The sequence below is a fragment of the Carassius gibelio genome, chromosome A11 (assembly GCF_023724105.1).
Source record: "Carassius gibelio isolate Cgi1373 ecotype wild population from Czech Republic chromosome A11, carGib1.2-hapl.c, whole genome shotgun sequence".
Taxonomy (NCBI): domain Eukaryota; kingdom Metazoa; phylum Chordata; class Actinopteri; order Cypriniformes; family Cyprinidae; genus Carassius; species Carassius gibelio.
In genome coordinates, this window is record NC_068381.1 from 23,330,288 (window position 1) to 23,357,356 (window position 27,069).

At 40.9% G+C, this 27,069-nt stretch overlaps 1 protein-coding gene across 1 annotated transcript; it reads right to left on the minus strand.

Annotated features, from left to right (window-relative positions):
- Nucleotides 1-1,211: 1,211 nt before the first annotated feature.
- On the minus strand, nucleotides 1,212-14,419 carry LOC128022688 (nck-associated protein 1-like). The gene is made up of 31 exons (XM_052610477.1): nucleotides 14,186-14,419; nucleotides 12,715-12,825; nucleotides 12,534-12,626; nucleotides 12,103-12,159; nucleotides 11,875-12,017; nucleotides 10,965-11,055; nucleotides 10,567-10,704; nucleotides 10,415-10,463; nucleotides 9,746-9,902; nucleotides 9,565-9,621; nucleotides 9,369-9,465; nucleotides 9,116-9,225; nucleotides 8,719-8,851; nucleotides 8,543-8,624; nucleotides 8,260-8,318; nucleotides 7,553-7,698; nucleotides 7,210-7,342; nucleotides 6,951-7,070; nucleotides 6,601-6,740; nucleotides 5,861-5,992; nucleotides 5,195-5,413; nucleotides 4,975-5,105; nucleotides 4,591-4,688; nucleotides 4,379-4,472; nucleotides 3,088-3,170; nucleotides 2,701-2,781; nucleotides 2,510-2,603; nucleotides 2,300-2,416; nucleotides 2,019-2,128; nucleotides 1,534-1,623; nucleotides 1,212-1,448 (listed from the first exon to the last, which is right to left on the minus strand). The coding sequence occupies exons 1-31, from the start codon at nucleotides 14,393-14,395 to the stop codon at nucleotides 1,332-1,334; spliced, it is 3,492 nt and encodes a 1,163-aa protein (XP_052466437.1). The 5' UTR covers nucleotides 14,396-14,419; the 3' UTR covers nucleotides 1,212-1,331.
- Nucleotides 14,420-27,069: the final 12,650 nt, after the last annotated feature.

Genomic DNA, 27,069 nt, shown 5'->3' on the forward strand with positions numbered 1-27,069 from the left:
TTTGGACTCCTCTGTGCATGCTCTTTGAGGTGGTGACCATAGACCTCCATTTTATGAGTCACAGACAAAACCTAAAAATATCAAAATGGGAAATACTGCGGAAAACTTATCAAAATTTAATTTCAAAGTGAACCATCCCTTTAATTGATGTTCCCTACATTTGAGACAATACAGCCCCGATGCTAGTGGTGAAAGCTTAGACTTTTTTGAAGAAGGGGTACTGGACATAAGGATAATTGAGCATGCATGCACTAGGGAAGGCTTTCATGAGCAGCTGGAAGGCCTTGGAAGATTCCAGAGAACATGGAACAATATTGGGCTTATTTTTGAAGAGAGACATTTGGGAAGCAACAATGGTGTTAAAGTTCCAAATTAAACTGCAGTGAAAGTTTGATAATCAAAGGAAGCAGAAAGATGTAGAAATTCCAAGGAAGAGTAGTGCAATCTATACAGCCATTGTGACTAGACAAACAGGGTGAATGAAGTGTGAGCATTTATGGAGTCCTTGATTGTGGGGCAGGGGCGAAGGAATAAAAGTCCAGAGAGATGGAGCAGAAAGAGGGAGGAGCCAGGGATTTGAATAAAGGCTGGACAGGAAACATGCGACTAAAGAAATCTTCAAGGAAATGTTTACAAGACCATATTTGATTGTGTTCTACCAAATATTATTTGTCTCCATTGTATTATTTCCAAATAATCTTTAAAATATGTTCATATAAACAAACACACTAGTAGACGCGAACATAGCAAAACAGACACAAATATATCATTAATGAAAGATTTTTATTATTATTATTAGATACAATTTTCACTTTATAAATCACATTTTTTAAAATCATTTTTAGAAAAGCTTAAACATTTTAAAACACAATTAAGCAAAATGCAAATGAGCAAAATGTACACCACAATCACAGTCATTGCCTTGAAACTATTTTAGGATTCTAGCAGTTATTAGTTATTACTATATACTGGTTTAGACGCTTCTGCTAGGCACTGCAATTTCTGCTTATATTCTGGGCAATAAAGAAGATTAAAAATGTGCAAATTATGGTTATCGGTGAATTTTCATAATGCATCAGCTAGTGATGACCTACATGAAAATAAAACTTTCTGCTATTAATCATTGTATCAACAGGTTAAAAGTGAAATAATTATTATATGAAGCTGTATACTGCTAACACCTTTCTATATATTTTTATTTTCCTCCTAAGTGCACTGGAATCTACTTAGACAAGTATACACACAAATAATTAAACCAGCTGGATATTAATAGAAAATGTTAAACATTGATACGTACAGAAACAAAGTAATGAATTTATATCCTCATAAGTTCAGCCCATAGTGTGGATGAAGGTCTTGTGCACCTCTCTGTAAGCGTTTCGGAGGAGTACATATGGAAAACACATTTCCAGCATGTCTTGACTCAAGAACGGTGACTGCTCCACTATCTACAACACAAAGAATACAAAAGTAAGATTTGTGTCATAAACCATTTTTATATGATAATTAAATTTCTTCTCATTGGTTTATTACCATGTGTAGAATGACATAAATGGAATCTCTGTTCTTTATTTCCATTCGCTCCACGTTCTGACCTAATTGCAGTAAGATGGATGATGCCACCTACAGAATATGAGATAAATGATTTTACAATCAGGTCTGATTAATTTATGATTAGTGCGTTAACTAACACTAACTACAATTAGCAGTATATTTGTCACAGTATTTACTAGTCTTTGTTAAGGTTAGTTAATCAAAATACAGATATATTTCATGTTAATTCATGTTAGCTCAGGTTCTAATATTAACAATACTAATTATAATATTAATACATTTAAATAATGTATCGGTAAACGTTGAAATGAACATTAGCTGAGAACAGTTTTCATTGTTAGTTCATGGGAACAAATTTTGTGAAGCGTTAATGAGATTTTCAGTGAATGTTTGCTATGGATTTATGAATGTCAATGTATGGAATGAAAAACAGTGAATTCTTGCCGTGTATTCAGTGGATTTACCTTCAGGAACTCTTGAAGCTGTGTCTGGATATTTTTTCTCTGGACAGTGAACATAGCAGCAGCGAGATGGTTAACTGCAGTGGCTAAGCAATGAATGTTGTTTTGATGACCTGTTGAAAAACAAGACAAGATCGTATGAGCTTCAGAAAGAGTTTAGCAGAACACAACTTCAAAGATCTGCATTTGCTCTAGGTATTAGCCTTTAATTTATGGTCTGTTTTATGTATGGGCTTGTTGTTCCAGCAGAGCAAGTGAAGATGTGCTCTTCTGCTCCACGTTACCTCCATGTGCTCGACTGTAGAAAGAGTTTGGATCCAGGCACAGGCTCGGTAAAGACACGGCTATAAAAACCAGCAGCAAGCAGGAAATTTTGTACTCTTCCTCAGTGGATGAGTTGTCTGCCCGGAAATAATAATGAATATTTGTATTGGAATAAAGAGGTTAACTTGAGATATTGTTTGAAACAGACAGACTTCCATGTGGGACTTCACCTGTCTGCATGTTAGCTATGGCTGAAACCAGCGCAGGGTCGATCTCACACGGCAAACCAGCGGCCGAAGCCATTTCATATACACTGAGTGTGACCTACACATAATCAGAGATGGGAAGACAATCCAGAAGATGAGGTATTACTTATGATGACGTGTGGTTGTGAAAAAACAACAACAGACTTGTGCTTTACCTTGATGTCACCTTCAGGGCAGATGAAGTCCTTCATGCATTTGATGGGTCTCATGATAAATGGACAGTGTCTGTCCATGATCTACAGAAGGAGATGATCAGTAGACTTACGTCCCTTGGTCACTCATAAACCCAGCAGATCATTATAACATGTAAAAACTATAAAGCAGTTATCTGGATGTACACATGACAAATACAGAGGGCATTACTGTGTTTTTTAAAGCTTGAAAATATTTATGTATAGCTTGACATATATAACAATTGTTTTGTTTTTTTACATGTAATATCAACATTATATTGGATAGTATTGTAGTGTATATAAATGTAGAAAACACTTGATGTATTGCTTTCTGATTCAACATTAATTTACATAGAAAGAGACATTCACCTCGCCGAGAGCTTCTTGGACCATAGAGCGAAATGACAGGATCACACCAATAATCGTCATTCTTTTCAACACATTCTCACAGCCTGGTGAAAAACATTGTATAAATCGACTTTTCATTGAAGTACAAGTCCACAGAGGAATAAGAGAAGAATAGAATTATAAATGAGTAAAACAATGGTCACCAGCAGGAGTGCCCAAGAGCTCATTTCCCATAACCCCTAACTCCTTATCAGACTCCACCGGTTTACCATCAGAAGAACTGTCATGGTTCTGTGTTTTCCTTGTTTTTGACCCTGGACTGTGTCTGATTTCTGACTGTTCGCTGCCTGCCCTGGCCTTCACCTGTTTATTGGATTACTCTTTTGTCTCTTCCTGGATTGTACCTGTTTGACTCTGTCTGTTTTCACCTCACTTCTGAATCAAGCTGCATTTGCATCCAAATCCATCTCCATGCCTCCCAACCTTACACCTAGCTTAAAAAGCATTAAAAATACATCATGATGAATTTTTTTTATTGTATTACATTTAATTTAAAAAAGCTAATTTAATTTGTTGAATTATTATAATTCAATGTATTTATACAATAATATTTCAATTATTTATATTTCATTATTATGAATTACATTTCCTGCCTTTTAATTTTGTATGGTATTGGTAATAACAACTCTCTTATATTTGTATTTCTGCTACAGTTTTGCATTTCTGGTTATTGCATTATGTTTTTATGTTTTTAAGGGAGTGTTAATACAGAGGAGACGTTTGTGTGATAGAAGAGTTCAGAAGAGAGTGGAAGAAGAGCAGTATTTAGCCTCTCTTTTTTCTTTTTTGACTTCAAGTGTGTGTTAAAGCTTGTTAAAGTGTCAGATAGTGAGAACTGGTTGGAATCACCTCCTGATTCAGTTTGAAGCTGCTCCTGTCACTACTGTAGACTTGTCAAATTCCTCCATACTAAACTAGAAACACCATATCTGTATCGAGCACACTTTGTAGACGGGAGTATCAACAGACTGGGCCCTTCACTTCCCACTGCCAGACAATGAATGTCATTACAAGCCCACAGTTCTCTTGCATGTCAGTTCAGTAGGCTTTTATTTTTATGTTTTTAGGCAGCTCATTTATTTGATGCTTTTATTCATTTATATTTAATAATAAAGTAGTAGTTGTGATTACTTTTGAAAGGAAGAATGTTAAAAACCCCAGAACACTATGTAGGATGAAGTTTTCTGACTGGTGTCAGATTGGATTTGAGCTTGAGTAATGAAGCGTGGAGGTGTTTGAACTGTAATTGCACCTGTTAGTTTCTTCTGAAGGTCCATCATTGTTTCAGGATTCTCAAACTTAGCTCTCATTTGCACCAGCACATCCATGTTGTCACTTACAAGTTTCTGAAAGCAAAATCATGAGCTAATTCAATAATTTTGTTAATAACTTTAATTAGCGATTTAGTTGGACCTGTTTGTACATTATGCCACTATAGTTTCTTCAATTTGAAAAATGTCATACCTTCAGTTCTCCAACTTGGGATATGATGTGCCACATGAGGTTCTCATTTAAAAACTTCAGTCCATAAGGGCCAATCAGTTCAGCCAATGATCGCAAACCTACAGAGAAATAGGTCACCATAAAATCAGTCTTTTACCATGTATCTGTTTAATATAATAATATAATTTTAAGAACAATACAAAAACAGAAAGTGTGGGGATGTACATAGAATGCTTTCAATATCTTTTCACATAACTGTTGTTGTAGCTATAAAAGAAACATGTTGTATTACTTTGGGAAACCAATGCTTAAGAATACATGTATAAAAACTAAACTGATCCAGTAGGCTATTCAAATTGTGCAACAAAATATTTAGCTGAAATACCATCTTCATTTTCAGCTTACCACAGATGTCAGCGTATTCCTCTGCATGAAAACTCTGCTCGTTCTCAGTATTCTGGTTGACGAAACACTGTGTGGTAGGACAGTGGACTATGAGAGCACTGCTGGCCTGACGCAAGAGACCCTCCAGAAACCTGACAACAGGAGAACAGAAACCACTTAAACACAGCAACTACATCTAAATAGGAGCCCTGTGGGCTAATATGATGTCCTGAGGCCTCACCAGTTTGTGTAGAGTGTTGTGATGGTCTGAGATCCGTAGGAGTCCAGCGGCTGCGTCTGCTGCAGAAGGACGCTCTTCACCAGTCGTGTGACGTCAATGTTGATGTAGCAGCTGAGGCTGTGCAGACTCGTGACGTACGCCTGAATCCCAGCCAGCAGCTCCGAGGGACGGGCGATTTCATGAGTGCTCTGATTATAATTGGCCATCTGCACAATTACCCTGCAAACCTCGATTGGTTAGGTGGCAGTGATGCTAACTGAGCAAAGCAGTGCATGATTAATGATTCAAACTCGTGTGTTTCTACCAAACGCCTTTTCATTGACATCTTACAGTTGTGAAGGCTTACTCTGTCTCAAACAAACTTTAAAGGAATATTCTGGGTTCAAAACGTGTTTGACAATTGCACTTGTAGCATAATGTTGATTACCACAAAGTGAATGGAGCCACTCCGTAAAAGTTCAAATACTGTACTCCACGAGACATGAACGATATCTGTGTTATGACTGTAAACAGCTTTATCAATACACATTTAAGTGCTTCATAGTAACCTCTGTTTTTGCTTTTTTTTTAAAAAAAGGAAGGAACCTGGGATATTCCTTTAAGATACAACAAACTCATTGTGTGTTGTGATCCAAACTGAGTAAAGACTTGTAATATTAGCAGTACTTGTTGAGTCTTATCTCCATCTGTGTGAGCAGGAACTCAGCAGGTACAACGATGTGCTTGAACACGGTGAAATCAGCACAGATACTGTAGGAAGCGCACAGCTCTGTCAGCGCCAGGTGCATCTTATCCAGACTACAAGGGAAGAGAAGAGAAGAGAAGAGAAGAGAAGAGAAGAGAAGAGAGGAGAGGAGAGAAGAAGAGGAGAGAAGAGGAGAGGAGAGGAGAGAGGAGGAGAGGAGAGAAGAGAGGAGAGGAGAGAAGAAGAGGAGAGGAGAGGAGAGGAGAGGAGAGAGGAGAGGAGAGAGGAGAGGAGAGAGGAGAGGAGGAGAGGAGAGAAGGGGAGAGGAGAGAAGAGGAGAGGAGAGGAGAGGAGAGAAGAAGAGGAGAGGAGAGGAGAGGAGAGGAGAGAAGAGGAGAGGAGAGATGAGGAGAGGAGAAGAGAGGAGAGGAGAGAAGAGGAGAGGAGAGATGAGGAGAGGAGAGGAGAGAAGAGGAGAGGAGAGGAGAGGAGAGGAGAGATGAGGAGAGGAGAGAGGAGAGGAGAGACGAGGAGAGACGAGGAGAGGGGAGAGGAGGAGAGATGAGGAGAGCAGAGACGAGGAGAGGAGAGGAGAGATGAGGAGAGGGGAGACGAGGAGAGGAGAGGAGAGGGGAGGGGAGGGGAGGGGAGGGGAGGGGAGAGAGCCAGTGAGATTTCACGTCTACAGCTCACTATCAAGATACTGTGAGATCTTACGTACTTTGTGACAATGGCTCTGTCCTTCCTGAGGCTCTCTGTCCCTGGTTTCTCTTTAGGCACATCTCCTTTCTTTGGTAAGGACTTCTTCAGTTTTTTATTGCGTGCTGTACTGATGGTCTCGGCACTGTGTTTGGGCAATAACTAAAGGGCAGATGGTGTAGAGTAAAAAAAACATTGATAATTTGCTCTTCATAAAACTCTTTTTGTAATTACCCACTCTGTAATATTCACAGAGAGATACTGTTATCTGACATTTTACTCTCTATAACTATAATTTTAGTTCATTTTATGTTGGTTGATCCCCATGGCTTCACGTCACACTGAATCATCTGGTTTCTGTGTGTAATGTACCTTCTCGTGTAGATTACACTGTTCAGCACATATCTCCAGCACAACTGAACACGTCTGACGCGAAATCTCCTCCAGAAAGGACACACACAGCTTCAAGCTTTGTTTCTCTATTTCTTCAGTCTGGTCCATGCAAACACATGCATTTAACAAGAAACACACAACAGAACATCACTTAGGAGTCGTGCAAACAGTCTTTCAGTTTTTACTTTGAAAAGTGATCTATGTTAGAATTGACTTAAAACAGGCTAACAGTACTGACCTCCTCTGGACAGAGCGGATGGAGACACTGGCTGAAGTGTGAGCAGATGACTGGGAACGCCGTGAGGTAGCGCTGCATGGACACATCCTCACTGCTCTGAGAGAACAGCTTCTCAAACACACGCGCGTGGAAGCTGAAACATTACAGGCACGTCAACTCAAACACATATGACTGTATCTCTAAGCTGTGTGCATTTTAACTCAAACAAGATGCAAACTTCAGCAAGGGGAATTTTTGATTAATATCCTAAATCGCAGAATGTCATATTTATTTAACACCTGTGGATGACCCTTAAACCTCAAAACATAAGCATGCACTGAATGAATGTGACAGCTTGACTCACCAGAGGTTCGAGAGATCAGCCGTCTCACACAGGAGTTCATTCACATTGTCCATCATCCGAGTGTGAAACTGGGCCATGTTCATGACTTTGGCAAGATCAGGGTAGTCCTTCAGTGCCAGAGGAGCTTTACCAATGCTGGTGTACGCCTGAAGAGTGCAAACAGATCTGGAGTAACACTTCATGGAGGATTGAGACTGAGCGTCTGCAGTGTGCTCTAGACCCATGTGTTCATTTGGGAGACATCTTTACACAAAATACTACTACTACATATGTAGTGGTGCTTGCTGTGGCAAAACTCAGCAGTCGGTTGCCAGGGTACCAAGGGTGGTTTCTAGGTAAAACAGTGTTGTTGCTAGGTACTTGGGCTGGTTAAGAACTAGCACTGTGATGTCCCAGTGGGTGACAGGTTAATTTGGTCTGCATTAAATAATGAAATTAAATAATGAAATATGGTTCGAGACTTATCAGTAACAATACATATGTTTAAAAAAGTGGAGGGAAACCCACAAAAATGGCAGCGAGGTAAGCATTTTCCTGCTGAGGTCTAACTGATTAGATGGACAAGTTCTCATATTTTCATTTAAAAAGTATTCAGGAAATTTCCCCATAAATGAATGAAAGTGTGTGTCCAAAGGTCTTCCTGCAGAATGCTAGTTTTGCTAGTTCTTATTTAGGCTGCAAATGAATTCAGTTTTCTTCAGGCGTACCTGCAGTCTTAACCAGTCCAGTCTGAATGGTTTCAGGTCAAACTCTTCTCCTGCATCCACTGTGTAAAAAAAGACCACCAAAGATTATCCAGAAAAGAAAAGAAATCTGTAAGTAACAATAGGATTTCAATTCCTGCGACACATTTATCAAAGATGCTGTAAGATGACAGTTGAACAATGTTTAAACCACACATGCAAACAAACCCACAATATTATTTATATTGTCTATGAGAATATGCTCAGAGTACACAGCCTGCGTCGAGAAAACCCAAAGACAACTTACAGTGCTTGAGAGTCATCGCGGACAGAGTTGAGACAAACGACGACATAAGAACGGATTCTTCCTCCGGACAGACCAACATACCCTGACATGAGAAGATAGAAAATGAAGCAAAACTACAAACCTCCTCATGCTGAACATGTTTAGTGCTGCAGCGAGCAGAGCCATGTGCTGGATACCTGAATGATGTCATTGAGCACTAGAGCATCGTACTGTGACAAGTACTGAAGATGGTAGCGCTGGATAACATATCTGTGTTGAGCCAAGAGAGTGCGCAGCTTTTCCATGTGATAGAGGAGCTCTGCCAACTGTCTGCACATCACAAACACTGAGCATGTCAACATATGAAAGCTTCAATACACACAACTATCTAGGAGAGGGAATACAACCAAAGTGGTCTTTCCAAGTTTACAAAGTCACCAGTGCTTCACTTTTGATTTTCAAAAATGTAATAGCAGCCTTCATAGCAAACATAATATACAAATGGGATTCTTCAGTTAGAGGCACATTTGACTACTTTAAAACTTAGAAAACTTAGTCAGATACAGTATATGACAGATGCTGAGTGAAGCTTACGAGTCTGCGTAGTCCTCCGGGGTCTTGGTTTTAGGGATGTTCTCAGCATGACGCACAAGCCAGAGCACTTCATCACGGGAGAACGACAGCGCCATGAACACGTATAAAGCCTAGAGCGGGCAAATACACCATACACATCTGAGTTCATGTGTCTCTTTCCACTCTGCAATTTATTCACATTTAAATATAGCAACAACTAACTAAATAAACACTGCTACCATTAACAATAATAAAGTGAAAGAACAGTTGAAACCTTGGGTCCAAGCAATGCTGGTTCATCCTCCAAAACTTTGGTGAGTTCCTTCAAGGCATTTCTCAGGAAGTTGCGCTTCTCTCTCCGCAATGCACCGCTGGAAAACCCACGAGATGATGAAGATTTATTCTGCAGTCTGGAGTCTGTTAAAAGCTTGATGCCTATTTGAGATGTTTGAAATACTTCAGATGCTCACCAGTTAATGATCACATGCTCTTTACACTCTTTGATGTCAGGAATGCGCTTGCTATACCTGTAAAAGCAGTGAAGATAAACTGTTTACATTATAAGACATAATCTCCCATACATCAAAATCTTAGGTAGCATTCATGAGTGCCAGGCTGTTGATACACGTGTGTACTGTGTGTCCACGTTACCCTTTGAGACTGTCGAAGAAGTCCTCGGAGAGCTTGTGTATGTTGAGCACCTCGTCTCTGACGACTGTGAGGTACAGGCCGTTACGAAGGGCCGTCTTCCACAAGTTCTGAGAGTCAGCATTGGTATTTAGACTGCTATGGCACAACAGGAAGCCGACTGACAACCATAAGATCACAGCATATCAGAACAAGTGTGGTGTACATTCATTCACATCAACATTAGGGAGATATCACTCTGACCTAAACACCTCATCTGGGCAATCTGTTAATGGAAACATCCATTTGGTCTCATCCAAGTTTATAACCAGCAGGTCATTTACAGATATTTGGGGAGACTAAGATGCACAAAACTCAATCTACTACAGTATTACAGTTATACAGAGACTCATATTATCATGATAATGGTTTTTGATTAACTCCTTAACATTGTCAGACTTCCATTTATCGGAGTACAGAGTTTCCCTGACATAAACAAATCAATTTAATTCAGAGAAAGAGTCAGAATGAAGAATCATTCAGAGGTCACACAGATCTATAAAAGACCACGATAATCTGTCAAGACATCCAACTTCACCTCCCTCTCTTTCTCTCTCTCTCTCTTACACAGCTAGCGTAGCGTGATCTTAGGGTAAAGACTGTACAGTCTCCCAGTATTTAACAGATACTCACTGAGGATCCAGCGCTCCATCACCTCCGTGGACAGATACTCACAAGCCATCTAGAAGCAATGCTCAGAGTTAGTTCTTTATACAAACAGGCAGATGCTCGGCTGTGTTGGGCTGTAATGGGTGCCGTGCTGATCTGCTGGCTGGTGTACGTACAGTGTCACAGCAGGTGGGGCTGAGCATGGCAGCGGGGGACGCCAGCAGAGACAGGAGCTGAGCGCTGCGCCACTGGTCAGCAGAGAGATTCCTCCGTGGATACAGCATGCGCAGAGAGAGCAGAGCCCCTGTCACAGACTGACCGACAACACACACACTCACATCAGCCCTGTCACACAACAGCTTTCAGTCCAGGATTCACTAGCTGTTCATTTCTCTTTAAACAGAAACTGAGTGGTACTGTAGGTACAAACACTACAATATAGTAAGACCAACGCTGATTTATCTTATCATAAGAATATTATTTTCTATATGTATATATAATTGTCTATAAAACTGCATACAACATCTAAACATATGTTCTTTGATGGAAATCCCAGAGTTAGTACGGGACTGACCTTGGTGTGCGGACCAAACTCCTCTGAAAGTTTTTTCCAGGGATGATCGTACTCTATGAACATCTGACCAAGTCGAGGGAACGAGGGGTCACTGCATACAGTTATAACACACACAATCGTACAGTATTATTATATATTTCTGATGTGTTCTATTACATAAATCTTTCTGCATTTCTATTATGTTTTTGAGCCAAGGACTGTTGATAATGGAGTTTGTATTCAACATGATTATAAGAGTACTTGATTGATCACAATAATAATATTCCTACAAGAATATAAAGTTAGTGTTTTGCATCTAGTCTTAAAGTAAAGCAATGATCTGTCTTCAATGTGACCAAACAAGAGTGATAATTCAATGTCCTGCGTATGAGAATCATCTTGATATTGAACACAAGTCACTTGTTTCTGTTGTGTGTAGATTCGTGTTTCTATACAATGACTGTGAGAATACGTAAAGATACATAAACCATGTAAAGACATTTACTACAAAATATACATTTACTACATGTTTTGATATGATCGACTGAGCAAATGTTCTGACATCACATCATCTGTAAGAAAAACCATTTACAAAATCTGATTTCACACTGCATTCTTAAACTAAAAGATGATGTGTAAATATTGAAGTCACGTGTCATTGCAGATGAATATTGATATTTAATGTATATTATATTTAACCCTATCTCATGACAATATGTAAGTATTGTACAAGTTGATGATTTTACATGAAAACATGAAGGTCCACCACCAAACCTAACCCTCAAGAGCACATCTCATACAAATACAAATGAATGAGATGTGCAAATGTGCCAGATAGGAAAATTAGAAAATTGTGTGAGTTTGTTTGCCTCCAAGTTGTAAAATACTGTCCTAAAGCAGCGTGACTGTGTCTAAAGCTGTGGTCTGTCACCTGTTTCCATTGGAGAACTCATATGCACAGTTATACAGTCCGGCAATTGCCTTCTTGTCATCAATACGGGACAGCATGTAAAAGACTGAGGCGTAGGTGACGATAAGGTCCAGGTAGTTCTTGGTGAGGTCAAAATTTACAGCCTGAAATGGATTATGAGGACAGATTAATGTGAAACCATCTCTGCCTCCTTTGAGTTTCTTTCCTCTCTTCAAGAGTCGTACTTACTATGTCAAAGAAGCACTGACAGGCATCAATTGTGTTGAGCAACTCATAAACATTGTCCTAAAGAATAATGGAAATAAAAAGACACTATATATCAATCATATTACATATACCAAATACATTGTTAGTAAAGCATTAGTTAATGTGAAATGTAACGTTCAAATTCTGGTGGTTCTTCACTTTTTAACTCTTATTTTAAGGCACATCTCCAAATGCCTCACAAACAACAAATGTTTCCTTAGAAATGGACATATAAATTGCAGAAGTGTGAAAATTATTTTTTACAAAAATTTGTAAAGATTTGTCTTCCTCGATTAAAGTTGATTACGTTGTACTTGCTTAACTAGAAACTGCTGTCTGGTAATATAACCAAGATGGCCACCAAATGAACTCGACTTAACTTGCCAAGGAGTTTGATGTGTTGCCATTCTTACCCTGAACTCCATGACATCAATGAAGGACTCGTAGTAACTGTGCAGACTCTCCAGTACAGCTGACTTCTGCTTCTGTATGCTGCTCAGATGTTGCTGCAGAAAGATTTAGGAAATAAAATATTCAAAGTTTGAGCCAAAACCAAAGACAACAACGAATCACTTTTTATCTGTTAATACTCACACTGCCACCCCTGATGTCAACGTTGGGGAATTTTCTGTTGATGTATTTTACAGCAGACTCCGTGCTTTTTTCAGTGAAGTATGATGGTCTTCGCTTTGGGTCTGTGCATACCTGAAATAAATAAATAAATAAATAAATAAAACATGTATACATGGGCATGGCCCCAAACCCAGAATGCGATGTCCCATAACAAGTCCAACTCTCTATCCATAAGACCAGGACTGCCCCACAGTGACTACACGCAGATCCTCATTTATTATTATAATTACTAAATATAGCTTAGCTGCAAGCAGCAGTTGCCAAGCTCAAGCACATAACACACACACACCAAGATTGATGTGGTGTGGTCAGCGTGGGCCGACAATGACACACACACAGTTTGCTGTCTATATACCTAACTGTTGCAGAGACACAGACTCAAATACACTTTTTGAAATATTGCATCAACTCCACTGATGTGTTAAGTGATCATGGATTGGTACATTTATTATATAAAATCCATAACTTTTGCTGGCATGCTCTGAAGATGATCTGAATCCAATTGTAAGGTTTGACCATACTTGGTCTCATTGTTGTCTGTATGACTCAAAAATCAGCATCATTTACAAAAGGTCAAATTAATAGATAACTATCAGCGGAAACCACAAGTTTGCATAATGACACATCAATGAGTTTTGAAGACAAGTTTGTTTGCTGTGTCAGATTTGTCTGTGTGTTAATTAAGAACAGTTTGACATGTTGGAAAAAGGGTTTACAAAAAATTCAATCTGAAAAAAAGTTCCATGATGCACAATGACGTCAGGGTGCCTTCGACTCGACATGAGACATTCTGAAGTGCACATTGTGGATGTAAACATAGATAAATTGTTTAGAGTTCTGCAGAAGCAGTGCAAAGACACTGAGAGATGTGGAATGTCCATCACAGAAACTCAAGCTGTCAGGGTCGGACAGGATTTCTTGAACTATAACACATTAGTCTTGACAGTGGATTTGTCCTTTTGAAGCTCTCTCATGACTCTGTGTAACACTGGTTTCTGAGACAGACAGGAAGTGCAGCCTGTTTGCAGTATGTGTGAGAGAGATGTGGTTTACAGAGAGGCCTGACAGGTCCTGTTCATTTCCTGTGTGCACTTCCTCTTTCTCTACAAAACTGAGACGGAACTTACTTTCTTTTGAACACATGACAAAATACAATACATAAATGATACTTTTAAAAGTTTTAAAAATGTACTTTCAAATCCCATCTGAATAATAAAAACACTTAAAAGCACTTCACGATTAAAAAAGCAGCGGAAGAATTGAGCATCGTTTGGTTCTGAAAACAATTCAACAAACAAAGCGGTTAACTAAGTTCAGTCCCTTGGGAATCAGTCACATATTCACTGCAAGTTCAAAAAAACTAAATTCAGCCCTGCCGATGTTCGTCTTTTTCACAGGTTTGTGAATATTATAATAATCAATTTTCTCTCACCTTTTTAATGTGGTTCATCCTGATCAGCACTCCTTGACCCCGGTCATTGAGTATGACCAGTTTTTCAGCCAGTTTGAACTGATAGGCCATGATCTCTGTCCAGATGATACGATCCTCAGAGTTGAAACAGTGAACGCTGTGGTCTTCACAGATCAACACTGACACCCATTCTGTAGAGAAGGCGGTGCTCGCAGAGCTTCCGCTCCTCATGTCTTATGACACATCCCAGCACGTTCACACTCAACTTACATCTGTCTCACATTTGATTTAATTCTTCTGCATTTATTGCTACTGAGCAAAGACAGGCCAAATAAAACTCCAAGTGTGGCATGGCTGCTGCTGCTTCCTCCTAGAGAAAGTGACTCAGTGACTCTTGACATTACAGAGGAAATCAGCTTTCACTGATACACAGAATCCTCAATTCTTCCATGTTACTTAAGAATTTAACTTGAAAGAAGAGTGTTCAGTGTTTCAGTGAAATAAAGTTGTTCTGTCAACATACTAGCGGTGAGTAAACTGCAAAAACAGTGCAGGACATAGTGAGCGACTGAAGGCCACAACATGGAAACATGGAGTAATGTTGCTCCTTATGAGTCTGCATAGAAGATGCAGATTTTTCACAGTCTCTATTGATTTTATTTTTCACAGATTTTTACGGAAACCTTCAAAATCAGCCAGAGGTGTACGTGATCTTGATCTCAATCAGCCAACAACAGTGACCCAGTCAAATTCAGAAAGACAATACGTTCCATCCCAGGTTTTTTTTTTTGTTCAAGAAGCTGTTTCACAATTGTGACTGACAACCATAAGATCCATAAGACAATTGTGTGTTTAGCTCAACATATACGCATACTCAGAACAATGGAATCAAGAACAGAGGAATTATTACATCCCAAGAAAGATTTAGACACAATATCTCTTGTTTATTAAAAGCTACACTTGTCAGGTGAAATATTTGTTAGCATGAAACGCTCTCAGTTGCTCACATAACCTAGGTTCTACCAGAAAGACTCAGGAGAAGTAGATAAGAATTAAGTATTTGTTTACAAAAACATACAAATAACAGAATTATTTTGGTGTAAGCCCCATCCATAGCGTGGATCTGAAGTTTGTAGATACCAGCTAATCCTGCCGAAGACGAAGGCAGGGCGGAGCCCACCCCCCGCATGGACAGGGCAAACCTGGTGGTGGTGGGGAGGATGGAGGGAAACAACAGTGACAGGATCTGCAAACACAATAGGATGTAAGCAGTATGCATTTATATCCCTTGTGTTGAGAGCCGATTGGCTTGACTTTAATTGGAATGCTAACGTAGCATTTAGTCTACCTAGAAGAACTTGCGCTTAAGCTTTCTTTTCTACCAGAAAGACTCAGGAGTAGATAAGAATTAAGTATTTATTTACAAAAACATACAAAAAACAGAATTATTTTGGCACAGGCCCCATCCGTAGCGTGGATCTGAAGTTTGTAGATACCAGCTAATCCTGCCGAAGACGAAGGCAGGGCAGAGCCTACCCCAAAAGAAAGATGAAAAATGTAATACGCACCAGGTGAAGTATTTCTTAGAGGATCCTGAAACATGAATGAAGAGAGATAAATTGAAATATATATATATTCAAACATAAGAATATAACATCAGATTATAGCTAAAGCATGAGCTTATATGGCAATGAAGATAGACCACAGAGCCTCCGAGAGTGGTGCCACAATAGGCCGCAGAAAAGGCCTACAGAGGAGAAGGCCAGAGAAATGGGCTGCAGAGGGAAATAACACTTAGAGAGGCAACCATAGAATTGATAGTAATAGAGGACAAGAAGGCCAGATATTGATAGGGGCCGCTATAGGCCGGACTGAGACCCATGGGTCATATTGAGGATAAGAGGTTCCGGCGGGACCCAGAGGACTTACCTCACAGCTACAAAGGGAAAACCCAAAAAAAGGAAGATTGACTCAGAAAGAATGCCACAAGGGGAAGGCCAGAGAAACAGGATACAGAAAAGAAAAAAATGCTACATACCTAGGCAAACAAAGGGGAGGTCATGGAAAGAACCAACATTGGTTGAATGTGGTAATATGAATAGTATTTCACCACCACCAGTAATTGCAAATAGATAGTCGAAATAGATGGGATTATGAAAGCCTTTAACAATGTATCAGGTAAGATCTTGAAAGGATTAAGCTTAGAGTAGATGGGCCACGATAGGCCGGACAGTGATAGAGGCCACGATAGGCCATGCTGAGAGCTAGGCCACGATAGGCCACAGAAAAGGCCGCGGCGGGTCGAAGATGGAACGGCCCTGATAGGCCGTAAAGAAAAGCCACAATGGCCGCGGAGAAAAGGCTAGCTAGGCAGAGAAAAACATCACAGGCCAGTTTGCTAAGGACAATAATAGACAATAATATAAGTTATGTAAATTATAAGTCACTTACATGAAGGTCGCAATAGGTCAAATGAGCAAAAGCTGCTATAGGGTGAGTAATGTGGAGCCTCGTTAGGCCATGTGAGGCTGTGTGACGTGAAAGCCTTGTGTAGATGATCACAATAGGCCATTGTATGAGAAGACCGTGATTGACTTAACATGAGGAACATATGGTTCGCAAAGAGTATTATACTGTACCTTGGGTTTTATGTGAAGTAGTTTAGAGTCTAATCTTGACAGAAATACGATGAGGATGATCATGTACATGCAATAGATAAGGATTACGTGAATTTTAAACCACCAGTAAGAGAGGCCATTAGTTTAGGTTAAATGATAGAGGTAGTTTTAGGGTCTTAGCAGAGACTTAAGAGCATACACCGATACGTAACATTCTTTAGGCTATTGAGTAAGAGAGGCCATTAGTTTAGGTTAAATGATAGAGGTAGTTTTAGGGTCTTAGCAGAGACTTAAGAGCATACACCGATACGTAACATTCTTTAGGCTAGACTCCTGTGCACACTTGATCGAACTCCATCTAACTGAGAAAACCCACAGAGGAAACCGATTCTCCCCCCAAAATAGAAAATGAGCCAGATCAGCAGGACCATAAAAAGACATACTCCATGTTAAGTGAAGACCTCAATAGACAGTGATATGTGAAGGCCAAGATAGGCTGAATTTCATAAACCGTAATGGAAATAAACTTATTGATGACCATAGTAGTGTTATGCAAAGTGCCACAACGGCAAAAGTACCACTGAAGTCAATAGGTATGAGGGACAGAATGAACAACACTAGTAGTGACTTTACTTGCTAGCGCATATTGGTAAAGTAAAGATCAGAGATGCTTTGCCACAAGCTGCAACTACTAACTATTGTGATGTAGATCTTCTGAGATGTTATTCCTTGGAGCATCCACATTGTTGGAACCCTTGCACATCATCAGCAGGGATCTCAGGGTCTCAGGTGTTTCCCCCCTTAACCTGAACACCTCGCCCGAGTGGGGCAGCGAAGACCGGCTAGCCTTCGCTTGCAGAAGGGTTCCAACTGTGGGCTCTCTTCAGCCACAGCCATCTTGAGCTGGACTCAGCTGCTGCAGCTATATCCCTGGTGGCTTTCTTCAGCTGTTTAGACTCCAGGCCCATCCAATGGAGGAAATAGCGCACCGATTTTGCAGGGAACCCACGGCAACCGACTTCAATAGGGTAGCTGGTTGCATGCCACCCTTTTACAGCAGCTTCGTCAACCAGGTCCTGGTACTTTGCTTTTTGCAGTTGGTAGGATGTGGCTAACCTCTCTTCCCAGGGCAGAGTAAGCTCAGCAATGATGCTTTTTGTGCTCCTGGATAGCAGGACCATATCTGGTCGGAGGGAGGTTGCTGCCACGTCCTGTGCGAAGACAAGCTTCCTCTTCAGGTCCACTCTCAACTCCCAGTCAGAGGCTTGTTGCAAGGAAGAGGATGGGTTCCTGGCCATCTTGCCGGTCTTATGAGCCTTGTCTCCTTCCCTCACAAAGGTTATGGTATCGGTCAGATGGACCTGCTTGTTATTGGCTTTGACTCGCTGGTGTTCCACCCATTTTGCGATTTCTGTGAAGACCTTGTCGTGCTTTCATCTGTACCGCCCTTCTGCCAATGCCTTTGGATAACCAGTCAGGATGTGGTTCAGTGTACAGGAGACTGCTCCACATTGGTTGCATGATGGGTCTTCCTCTCCACCTCAGATCTTTATGTTTTTTGGTGTTGGCAATAGATCAGTCACTGAGCGCAGGAGAAAGCTCAGCCTTCCTTGGTCGATCTGCCATTGATCCTTCCACGACAGTGGTCTCTCCTGTGCCTGGTCCCACTGTGTCCATCGACCCTGAGAGGCAAGTCCGATTGCTTTCACTTGATGCTCCTCCTCTGCTGCCTCACAGACTCTTTGAACCAAGAGACCTCTTCTGGTTTTGGCATCAGCCCTGTTCCACCTCTTCCCGCTGTAATTTCCAAGGTCTAGGCGTCCCTGGCATACCAAACCCACGATTTCCTGGTGCTTCCAGTGAGATTCTGCTTCCATCACGGCTGCTGGGGCTTCCACTTTCTGCCGCATTTGATGATCTTGCTTGCATGTCTTTTTAATAATACAAAAATTCCATAATCATCGGCAAGAAGGAGGCGGGAACCAGCGGACAATCAACTGAAACTTTAATTACAAAAATAAACACAAAACAGCGCATCACGGGAAAGTCATACAGCAAGAAGGGCCATTATAGCCGTGGTATAATACCATATTGAAAGCACCAAACTTTAAACCTCCAGAGTAGATTTTAATCAAAATCTGAACATTTACTTCCACTCTGAAATGCATTTCTTTTCTGATGATGACAGTTTGACAGCATGTGCAGAATATACTTAAACATGCCCCTCCAGCCATTAGTTTGCGAAGAGTGAGAGACAGAGACCAGGAGCCCAACCAAAACCATGTGTTCCAATTAATATTCTGTTTCAGCTGGAGATATATCACTACTAGGGGTGTAACGGTTCACAAAATTCATTGTTCGGTTCGATACGATTCACTGATGTCACGGTTCGGTTCGGTACAGTTCGGTACGTTTTAGATACAGCAAAAAGAAAACAAGATTTTTTACATTGAACAATGATGAAGCTATTCTTTACCCATCTTCTATGGTGTTTTCTTATCAGCATACTGTATAAAACAAAAACAGCTAATAATAAAAAAAAATGAAAATGTTATATTGTTGTAGTAGTTATGAACAAATACAAAGATGTAACTTTTTATATGGAACTCTATAACTCTTTATATTGAGTGTGTTTTTACTCAATTGGTTCTCTATAGGGCTTATGTTTTTTGGAACAAAGCAGGAATTACGGTCTGGCTGAAATGGGCTCGTGAAGGAATATTGTAACGGGGCTCAATTACATTAAGAATGTTCTTAAAACCTGCGTTTTCCACTACTGAGTAAGGCTCTCGCTCACTCAGTACGCGCTGAAGGCTCGTTGCAAAAATATGCGCGGCGCTGGACCCTGGGCTCAGCGTTGCCCTTCAGATACAACGCAATTTGCGCTGCATTATGCCAAGAGCAAAGTAGGTGGAGTTTTCAAAACTGCCCGTGCATACGTTCTATTTATAACAGTTCTTCTATAACGTGCAGGCCGGTTAATTGTATCGTACTGCTCAGGAAATTCCGACACAGTACAGTACTAGTCCATTTTGATTACCGTGCTTGTTTGGATGCCCCGATCGATTGGTAAAATGCACCCAAACACCAGACCTGTTGGTTATTGGAGGATCTTCTATTTGTGGTCTGTTAAACGCATTGGCCATTTTGCAACAAGCCTTCAGCGCGTACTGAGTGAGCGAGCGCTTGACTTAGTAGCCTAACATAAACATATAAGCTGGGGTTTTTTTTTCTTCTTTTCTTCTTCGGGGGTGTCAGGGGCGTTGCCTGTTACGTCGTTTGGGTTATTGGGCTACCTTGTTGAACGCATATCATTATATTTCACAATTTTTTATTTATTTTCCAAATAAAATTAATTAGTCCACAAACCGTTCGGTACATAATGCGTACAGCGTACCGAACCGAAAGCCTCGTACCGGACGGTTCAATACGAATCCGCGTATTGTTACACTCCTAATCACTACACTGAAATAAAGTCAGCTGCAGCTTCCGGGTCACGTGGACTTTGAGATGCCTGCTGAGCATTGAGCCGAGTCTTACCTAGTCTTACCTAGACTCGAATAGAATAGGACTGTGTATACATCAGCTTGATAAATCCCATGTTTATAATAGCTCCAGTCCAAAGAGTGAGCTGTGTAGAGATGAGGTGAGAGCAACAGTTCTCTGAATCCATGGAATCTAATTGATTGCATTTTAGGGGGAAGGGGGGAAGTCGTGGCCTAATGGTTAGAGGGTTGGACTCCCAATCGAAGGGTTGTGGGTTCTAGTCTCGGGCCGGACGGAATTGTGGGTGGGGGGAGTGCATGAACAGCTCTCTCTCCACCTTCAATACCACGACTTAGGTGCCCTTGAGCAAGGCATCGAACCCCCAACTGCTCCCCGGGCGCCGCAGCATTAATGGCTGCCCACTGCTCCGGGTGTGTGCTCACAGTGTGTGTGTTTGTGTTCACTGCTCTGTGTGTGTGCATTTCGGATGGGTTAAATGCAGAGCACAAATTCTGAGTATGGTTCACCATACTTGGCTGAATGTCACTTCACTTTAATGAAATACCAAGGTTAATAAAATTATCTAATAAAGTAATTTGTTTTATGTAAAAAGCACAAAAACACAAGCATAAATATTGGAACCATAAAACAGAACTATTCTCTGGCTAACTCCCACAAAACTTGATAGATTCCATTTAACCATATGAATCTGATGAGTGAACTTTTCAAAAGAAACCAAATCGCAAATATTAGTAATGTATGGACTAGGACAAATATAGAAAAATAAATCTTGATACATTACCATTGCAGAAGTATAAAACCCTTTATATTTAACAATGATGCCTTACAAGCCAGTTAAACTTTGATGGCTATTGAATCCTGTAAAAGCATAAAGTCCTTACACAAATATTTTTGTAGAACTTTAAAGCAAATGTTATAAGTGAGCATACTCTGTTCAGGACAATAGTACAATAGTAGTAAATATAACCTCCAAGTCCAGACATTGGTGAAGTTTACGAGGGAATCCTGAAATGAAGTCACCTATGATAGGAAGTACATAAAAAACAGACCATAGAATGGCCTTGGGAGATTATACGAAAGTATGAAATGATTAATCAATATAATGTGTATTGGGAAAACTTTAGTGTTGGAGCATAGCAACAAAATGTGTCCATTTACGTTCATGCTCTTACTCAGAGGATGCTGGTGCAGAAATAGACAGCAAAGACCTCTTTGCAGAATGGTTTACGCTAGGATGGTCACTTTTTTATTCGATATTCGAATATGCAGTCGAGCATGACATGAAATATCCATAATCGAACATAATCGGTTTTTAAAATGCCATGTGTAGCGCATTTTTTTACAGTCTATGTGTCACGATTATTACATGGAGTGCCCATAAACTTTTGTAGAGGGCACTCCAATCAGGACTATTCCACATTCACAACCAGATGTCACTCGGACTCTAGCACCTCTTATCTGTTGCATCACAATCACCCTGCCACACCTGCACATCATTCCTCAATCAATCTCCTTGCCACACCTGCACCTCATTTACACACACATATAAGCAGCACACTCACTCTCACTCGAAGTCTGACGCGAAGTCTTGTTTAGCCAGTCTGACATTTCCGAGCGGTTTCCTTGTGTTTCCCTTCTGTACCTGACCTTTGGATTGTTTATACCGACTCTGATTCTCTGCTGCCTGCCCCCGACATCTGCTTGTTCCTGTTATCGATTCTGATTATCCCCACATACCTGACGCCGTTACTGATCATTGCCTGTCTGACCATTCTCATTAAAAGTTCTGCACATGGATCCGAATCTCTCTGTCTCATCATTACACTATGATTAGACTGTTTGTTTATTTATTTTATTATTTGCCATCTTATCCAATAGAGGGCACTCTAGACGTATTGTAGTGTAGGCCCATGACCAAATCAAGCGAATAATAGCTAGTAGCCAGCCACATCTGTGCGCTCCGAACGCGTGTTCTCCAGCGGGGGGAACATTGTAAATAAAAAGAGAGCCACACTTAATCCAGATCAAGTTGATAGACTGGTGTTTCTTTCAAACAATATTAAGAAATGAATTAGGCTAGGCTATATGCCTTACTCCTGCTGCTTTTTAAGTTATAACGCTGTTTAGTTATCACGATCACATTCAAGTTTTTTTTTTTTTTTTTGCCTAATGTTGTGGGATATGCATAGTGCCACTTCATATAGGGCTTGGGCGCCAAGTTGCATTCTGGGACGTGGCGGCCATGTTGCCAGCTTCGCGAATGTAAACATACAGCCAGTTGAACGAGAAGAGCAGAGTTGGTAGAAAGAAAAAAAGATGTCAAAATCGCGAAAAGGTTGTGGGATTTATAGGGATACGCTAAATAGGGATGCCAGGGACCGGTATGTGGACAAAATCGGCTCTTTTAACGGTTTGGATCCATATGAAATTCCCAACAAATAGTGGAGTACCGACGGAGACTTTTTGCCGCACGTTTGCAGTACAGATATCTTCGGCTACCTTGTTTGTTTTGTGAGCGCCTACACTTCAGAATAGTTCCGAAGCTACAAGTCCAGTCTCATGTACAGTTCACAAATGGATGGGTTCAGGAGCTGCAAATCATAGAAACGGAACAGCGGCAAAACAGTATACAGTAATCCAGTAAGCTGCGCTCTAACGTTACCTAGCTGCTAGTTTAGTAACCGTTAGTGCTAACAACCATTCACACATGGACTTTTAACAATGTGTTTCAAAAGTGTAGTTAGTAGCTGTCCACCCTCCCGTTTTTCCGGGGTTCTCACGTATTTCCCGCTGTCTTCCCGTTTTAGTATTTTCCTGTAAAATATCCCGTTAGCCCCTCCATCAGACCTGTCAAGTCTCTGTATTGTTGTCCTGTTGCTACTCCTTGTCCTTCCAGCGAAACAGATGTTTTCAAAGCATCGTTTTGATTACTTGAAAGCAACCTTGTCGTGATGTTGGGCTTTTTAAGATAGCGTTGTTGTTGTCAGAGCACAATTTCACACCAATCTGTAACTAAAGTCACGTGAGATCTAGCTTCACAAATCGCTTAACGTTAGTTAATGCAGCATTTTTATAGTACGAATTTTTGCTGTCAGCAGAGGGATAGCAACAAAAAGATGAATGTTGAAATTTTCCGTATTTTGGATGAGTAACTCGAGAAATTTCCCTTATTTTCAATGTTGACTTAAGCTATATAAATTAATATTCAGATGTTATGGTCTCCGTAGTCGCGCCTCCAAGCAGGAAAGCGGTGTAAAGTTAATCCATTCTCATTTTATTTTCCCCATGGCTATTATGTGTTGCGCTATTACACCCCACAATACAGCAACGGTTGAAAATGGTTGAAATAGATTTTTAATTCATCAAATTAAGACACACGGATGAGAGGGAGTATGTCTAAACACTGCACAGTAGTCCGAGTAGCAGTAAAGGAAGCATTCAACTTGGCGGCCACGCCAAGTAATGACGTCACGACGCCCAAGCCCTATAAGTTGATATTCTAAGTTGATAACCTGCTGTTTCAAACATTAATTTAAAACAAATTATCCAGATAGTCCTTTTTTATGACTCACTGTTAATACATTTGTGATTGATACCTTTAGTGTGCTAAACATAGCATATTTTTACAGAAATGAATAATGCGAGCAACAATCTTTCAGTATAAAAGATTGTAGCCTTTATTAACAAGCCTTAAAATGCCTCGTAACAAACAAGTTATAAAAAATAGAAGCCTTGTTTCTGTCTGCAGGTCCAGAGAGACTTCATTCTTGCCGGTTCACGTGAGCGCACAGTTGAAATCTTGTTGATTGAGACCCGAGCAGCGCCGACCCGACAGTTCGGAAAGCACCGGCGTTGCCAAGTCCACGTTTTTTCTGTGAAATTGGGCTTTTTAAACACTGTTGCTGCGGGTTGCTTTTCATGTCTGCGGGTTGAGGTGACCCCAATAAATGTCATATTTAGCCCTTGGAAAGTTAATTCTACAGGGGAACCCCCTTTTGAAACACGATTAGGCTAGTTTTTAGTAGTAATGGCGATTTTGAGAAAACCTGGCAACCCTGGAAAGCACTCGGAACTCCAATCCTCTCCCAAGAAAACTCCGACACCTGTATATCATCCAACACATACGACCGCAAACATTCACCGTGACACCAAGCAATGCCAACGATCCCATTTGCATCTTGAAAGGAAAACTCGCAATAGTTTGCAGGAAACAAACTTAACTATATGCAAATAACCCAGGGAAAGTCAATAAATAATTCACGCGATCGCTTGAGCGAGAAACAACAGCGGCAGGATCTACAAACACAATAGGATGTGAGTAGTACGCTTTTATATCCCTCGTGTTGAGAGCCGATTGGCTAGACCTTAATTGCAATGGTAACGTAGCATTTAGTCTTCCTAGTAGAATTTGCGCTTAAGCTTTCATTTTCCTGAGATGAGGGAACGAGACATTGCTATTGGAATTACCAGTAACTGCCTTATTGAATCACATCGTGAAACTGGCCAATGGCATCCAAATATGCAAAATATGAAGGGCTCCCACTCTATATAAAGCAGTGTTTGTACGTCATCCATTCAGAATCTTGACCAAGCGCAATTTCTTGTTCCCTCATCTCAGGGAACCGAGTTTATGCGAGTAACTGAGAGTGTTCCTTTTCGATTCAGTCACTCTACATTGCTATGGGACTGTATAAAATCCCATCGTGTCACAGCGCTGGAGCCTGGCTCAACTAAGTATGTCAAGTTTCACATACGGAACCATAATGAGAGCAGCAATGATACTGGCACTCTTGTTAAACACAGTTCAGAAAAATAAATACACTTATGCATTTAGCAGACACTTTTATCCAAAGCAACTTACAGTGCATTCAGGCTAACAGTTTTTACCTAACATGTGTTCCCCCGTAATTGAACCCACAACCTTGCACTACTAACACAATGCTATACCACTTGAGCCAAAGGAACACTCTACAGAGTTACAGGATGTAGTCGAAACCATGTAAAAGTAAAGACGGCACAGCAAATAGATGACGGCATGTCACACCAGGGGAGGTCTTTACACTGGTGAAACACAAAATGTGAAATGGAAGCTCCAGCACCATCACATATAGATTAGCCGAAGTTTGTTTAATTTCAATGAAATTATGTGTAATAATGCAATGGCCGTACCGGTGCACAATAAGCAGAGTATGATGGTGATCATATCCTAAAAGATGTAATGAACAAAATCTTAACAATGTGATAAGCTGATAGGGACAGCATTTAATTAGAGGTACGTCAATACAGGGGTGTATATACATAGTCAAAACCACTAAGGCAAGCAGCTCCAATCATAATTGAGGCTGAGTAGGCGCATGCGCTGCTCATACTGACAGTACATGTGAGGCAAGCGACGACACATCTAGATTATAAAACCTTGCGAAAGTGCAGGTTGACGACCAGCCTTCTACCATACAAATGTTCTGAATATATATGCCATTTGCCCTGGCCCACAAGGACACGAGTCCGGAGTTGAATCACTATACAAAATTTCACGTCCTTAAGCCAAAGCAATTGTGTGAACGTTCCAGTGAGACAGCATTTGCTTGGACACAAGCAGGCATTTTGTGTGCCCTCCAAAGCATACAGTTAGCTGCTCCAAGAGCCTTAACTGCCTATAGTGCTCGGTATAAATGCACAACGCATGTACAGGTAAGATCAACAGTAAGTCCACACCATAATTCATGCGCCCAGCGACATGTACTGCCCGAACAGAGAGGCGATATCGATCTGCCCACAGAAGAGGGCATCTCGCCAACTGCAGCAGTGGCCATGAGCTTACACCCCCTTGGTGATTTACAGATGCTAGTCCCACTGTCATGCTGTCTGCCCTGGTGAAAATGTAATGGTGGAGAATGTCCAGGAGAAAGCACTAAAGTGTTAGGTGTACAGCACTGAGCAAAGTTTATGTGCCACAACCTCTCCATTTCTGTCCTGAAGGCTGGTCTGACATCACATATGGCACCCTAGGCTGTGATCGATGCATCTGTTGTAACATTTTTTCTCCTGATCACTTGGCCAGTAAGAATACCCCAGTGATACAGAGTCATATCGTGCCAAGGAATTGGTGCATCCCAGCAATTGCGTGTCACTTTGATGTGCAAGGTGCCTGTGTGCCATGTGCTCCGGCCCTTTAGCCAGATCTGAAGCGGTTGCATTTGTAGGAGCCCTAGTTTGCACACTGTCGAGGCAGCAGCCATCTGGTCAAGCGTCCTCTGAAAGCATTTCAGTGGGGGAAAGTGCCCTGACTTTAAGACTGTGATAGCTGATCAGTTTTCTGTGAGCGCTCCTCTTACAGACAGGCTCGCATATTGATTGAATTCAGCTCCTCTCCTAAAAGGGAGACGTTCTGGCTTGGTACCAGCATGCGCACTTTCTGATTGAGCTAGGACTATCCAGTTGTTGAGATAGTTCAAGATGCGCATTCTGCTCTGCTTCAGAAGAGAGAAAGTGGCATCCATGCATTTCGTAAATGTACAAGGGGCCAGGGATAAACCGAAGGCAGGACCGTGAAATGGTACGCTATCCCCTGGAATGCAAATCTTAGGAAACACCTTTGATGAGGGGCTCCCTGAACCTGAAAATAAGCATCCTTTAAATCCACAGAGATAAACCAATCTCTCGGTCTGATGAGTGAAAGGATTTGTCTCAGCGTAATAATTTTGAATGAGCAACTGTGCAATTCAGCAGTCTCAGGTCCAAGATTGGGCATAGTCTGCTGTCTTTCTTTAGTACAAGAAA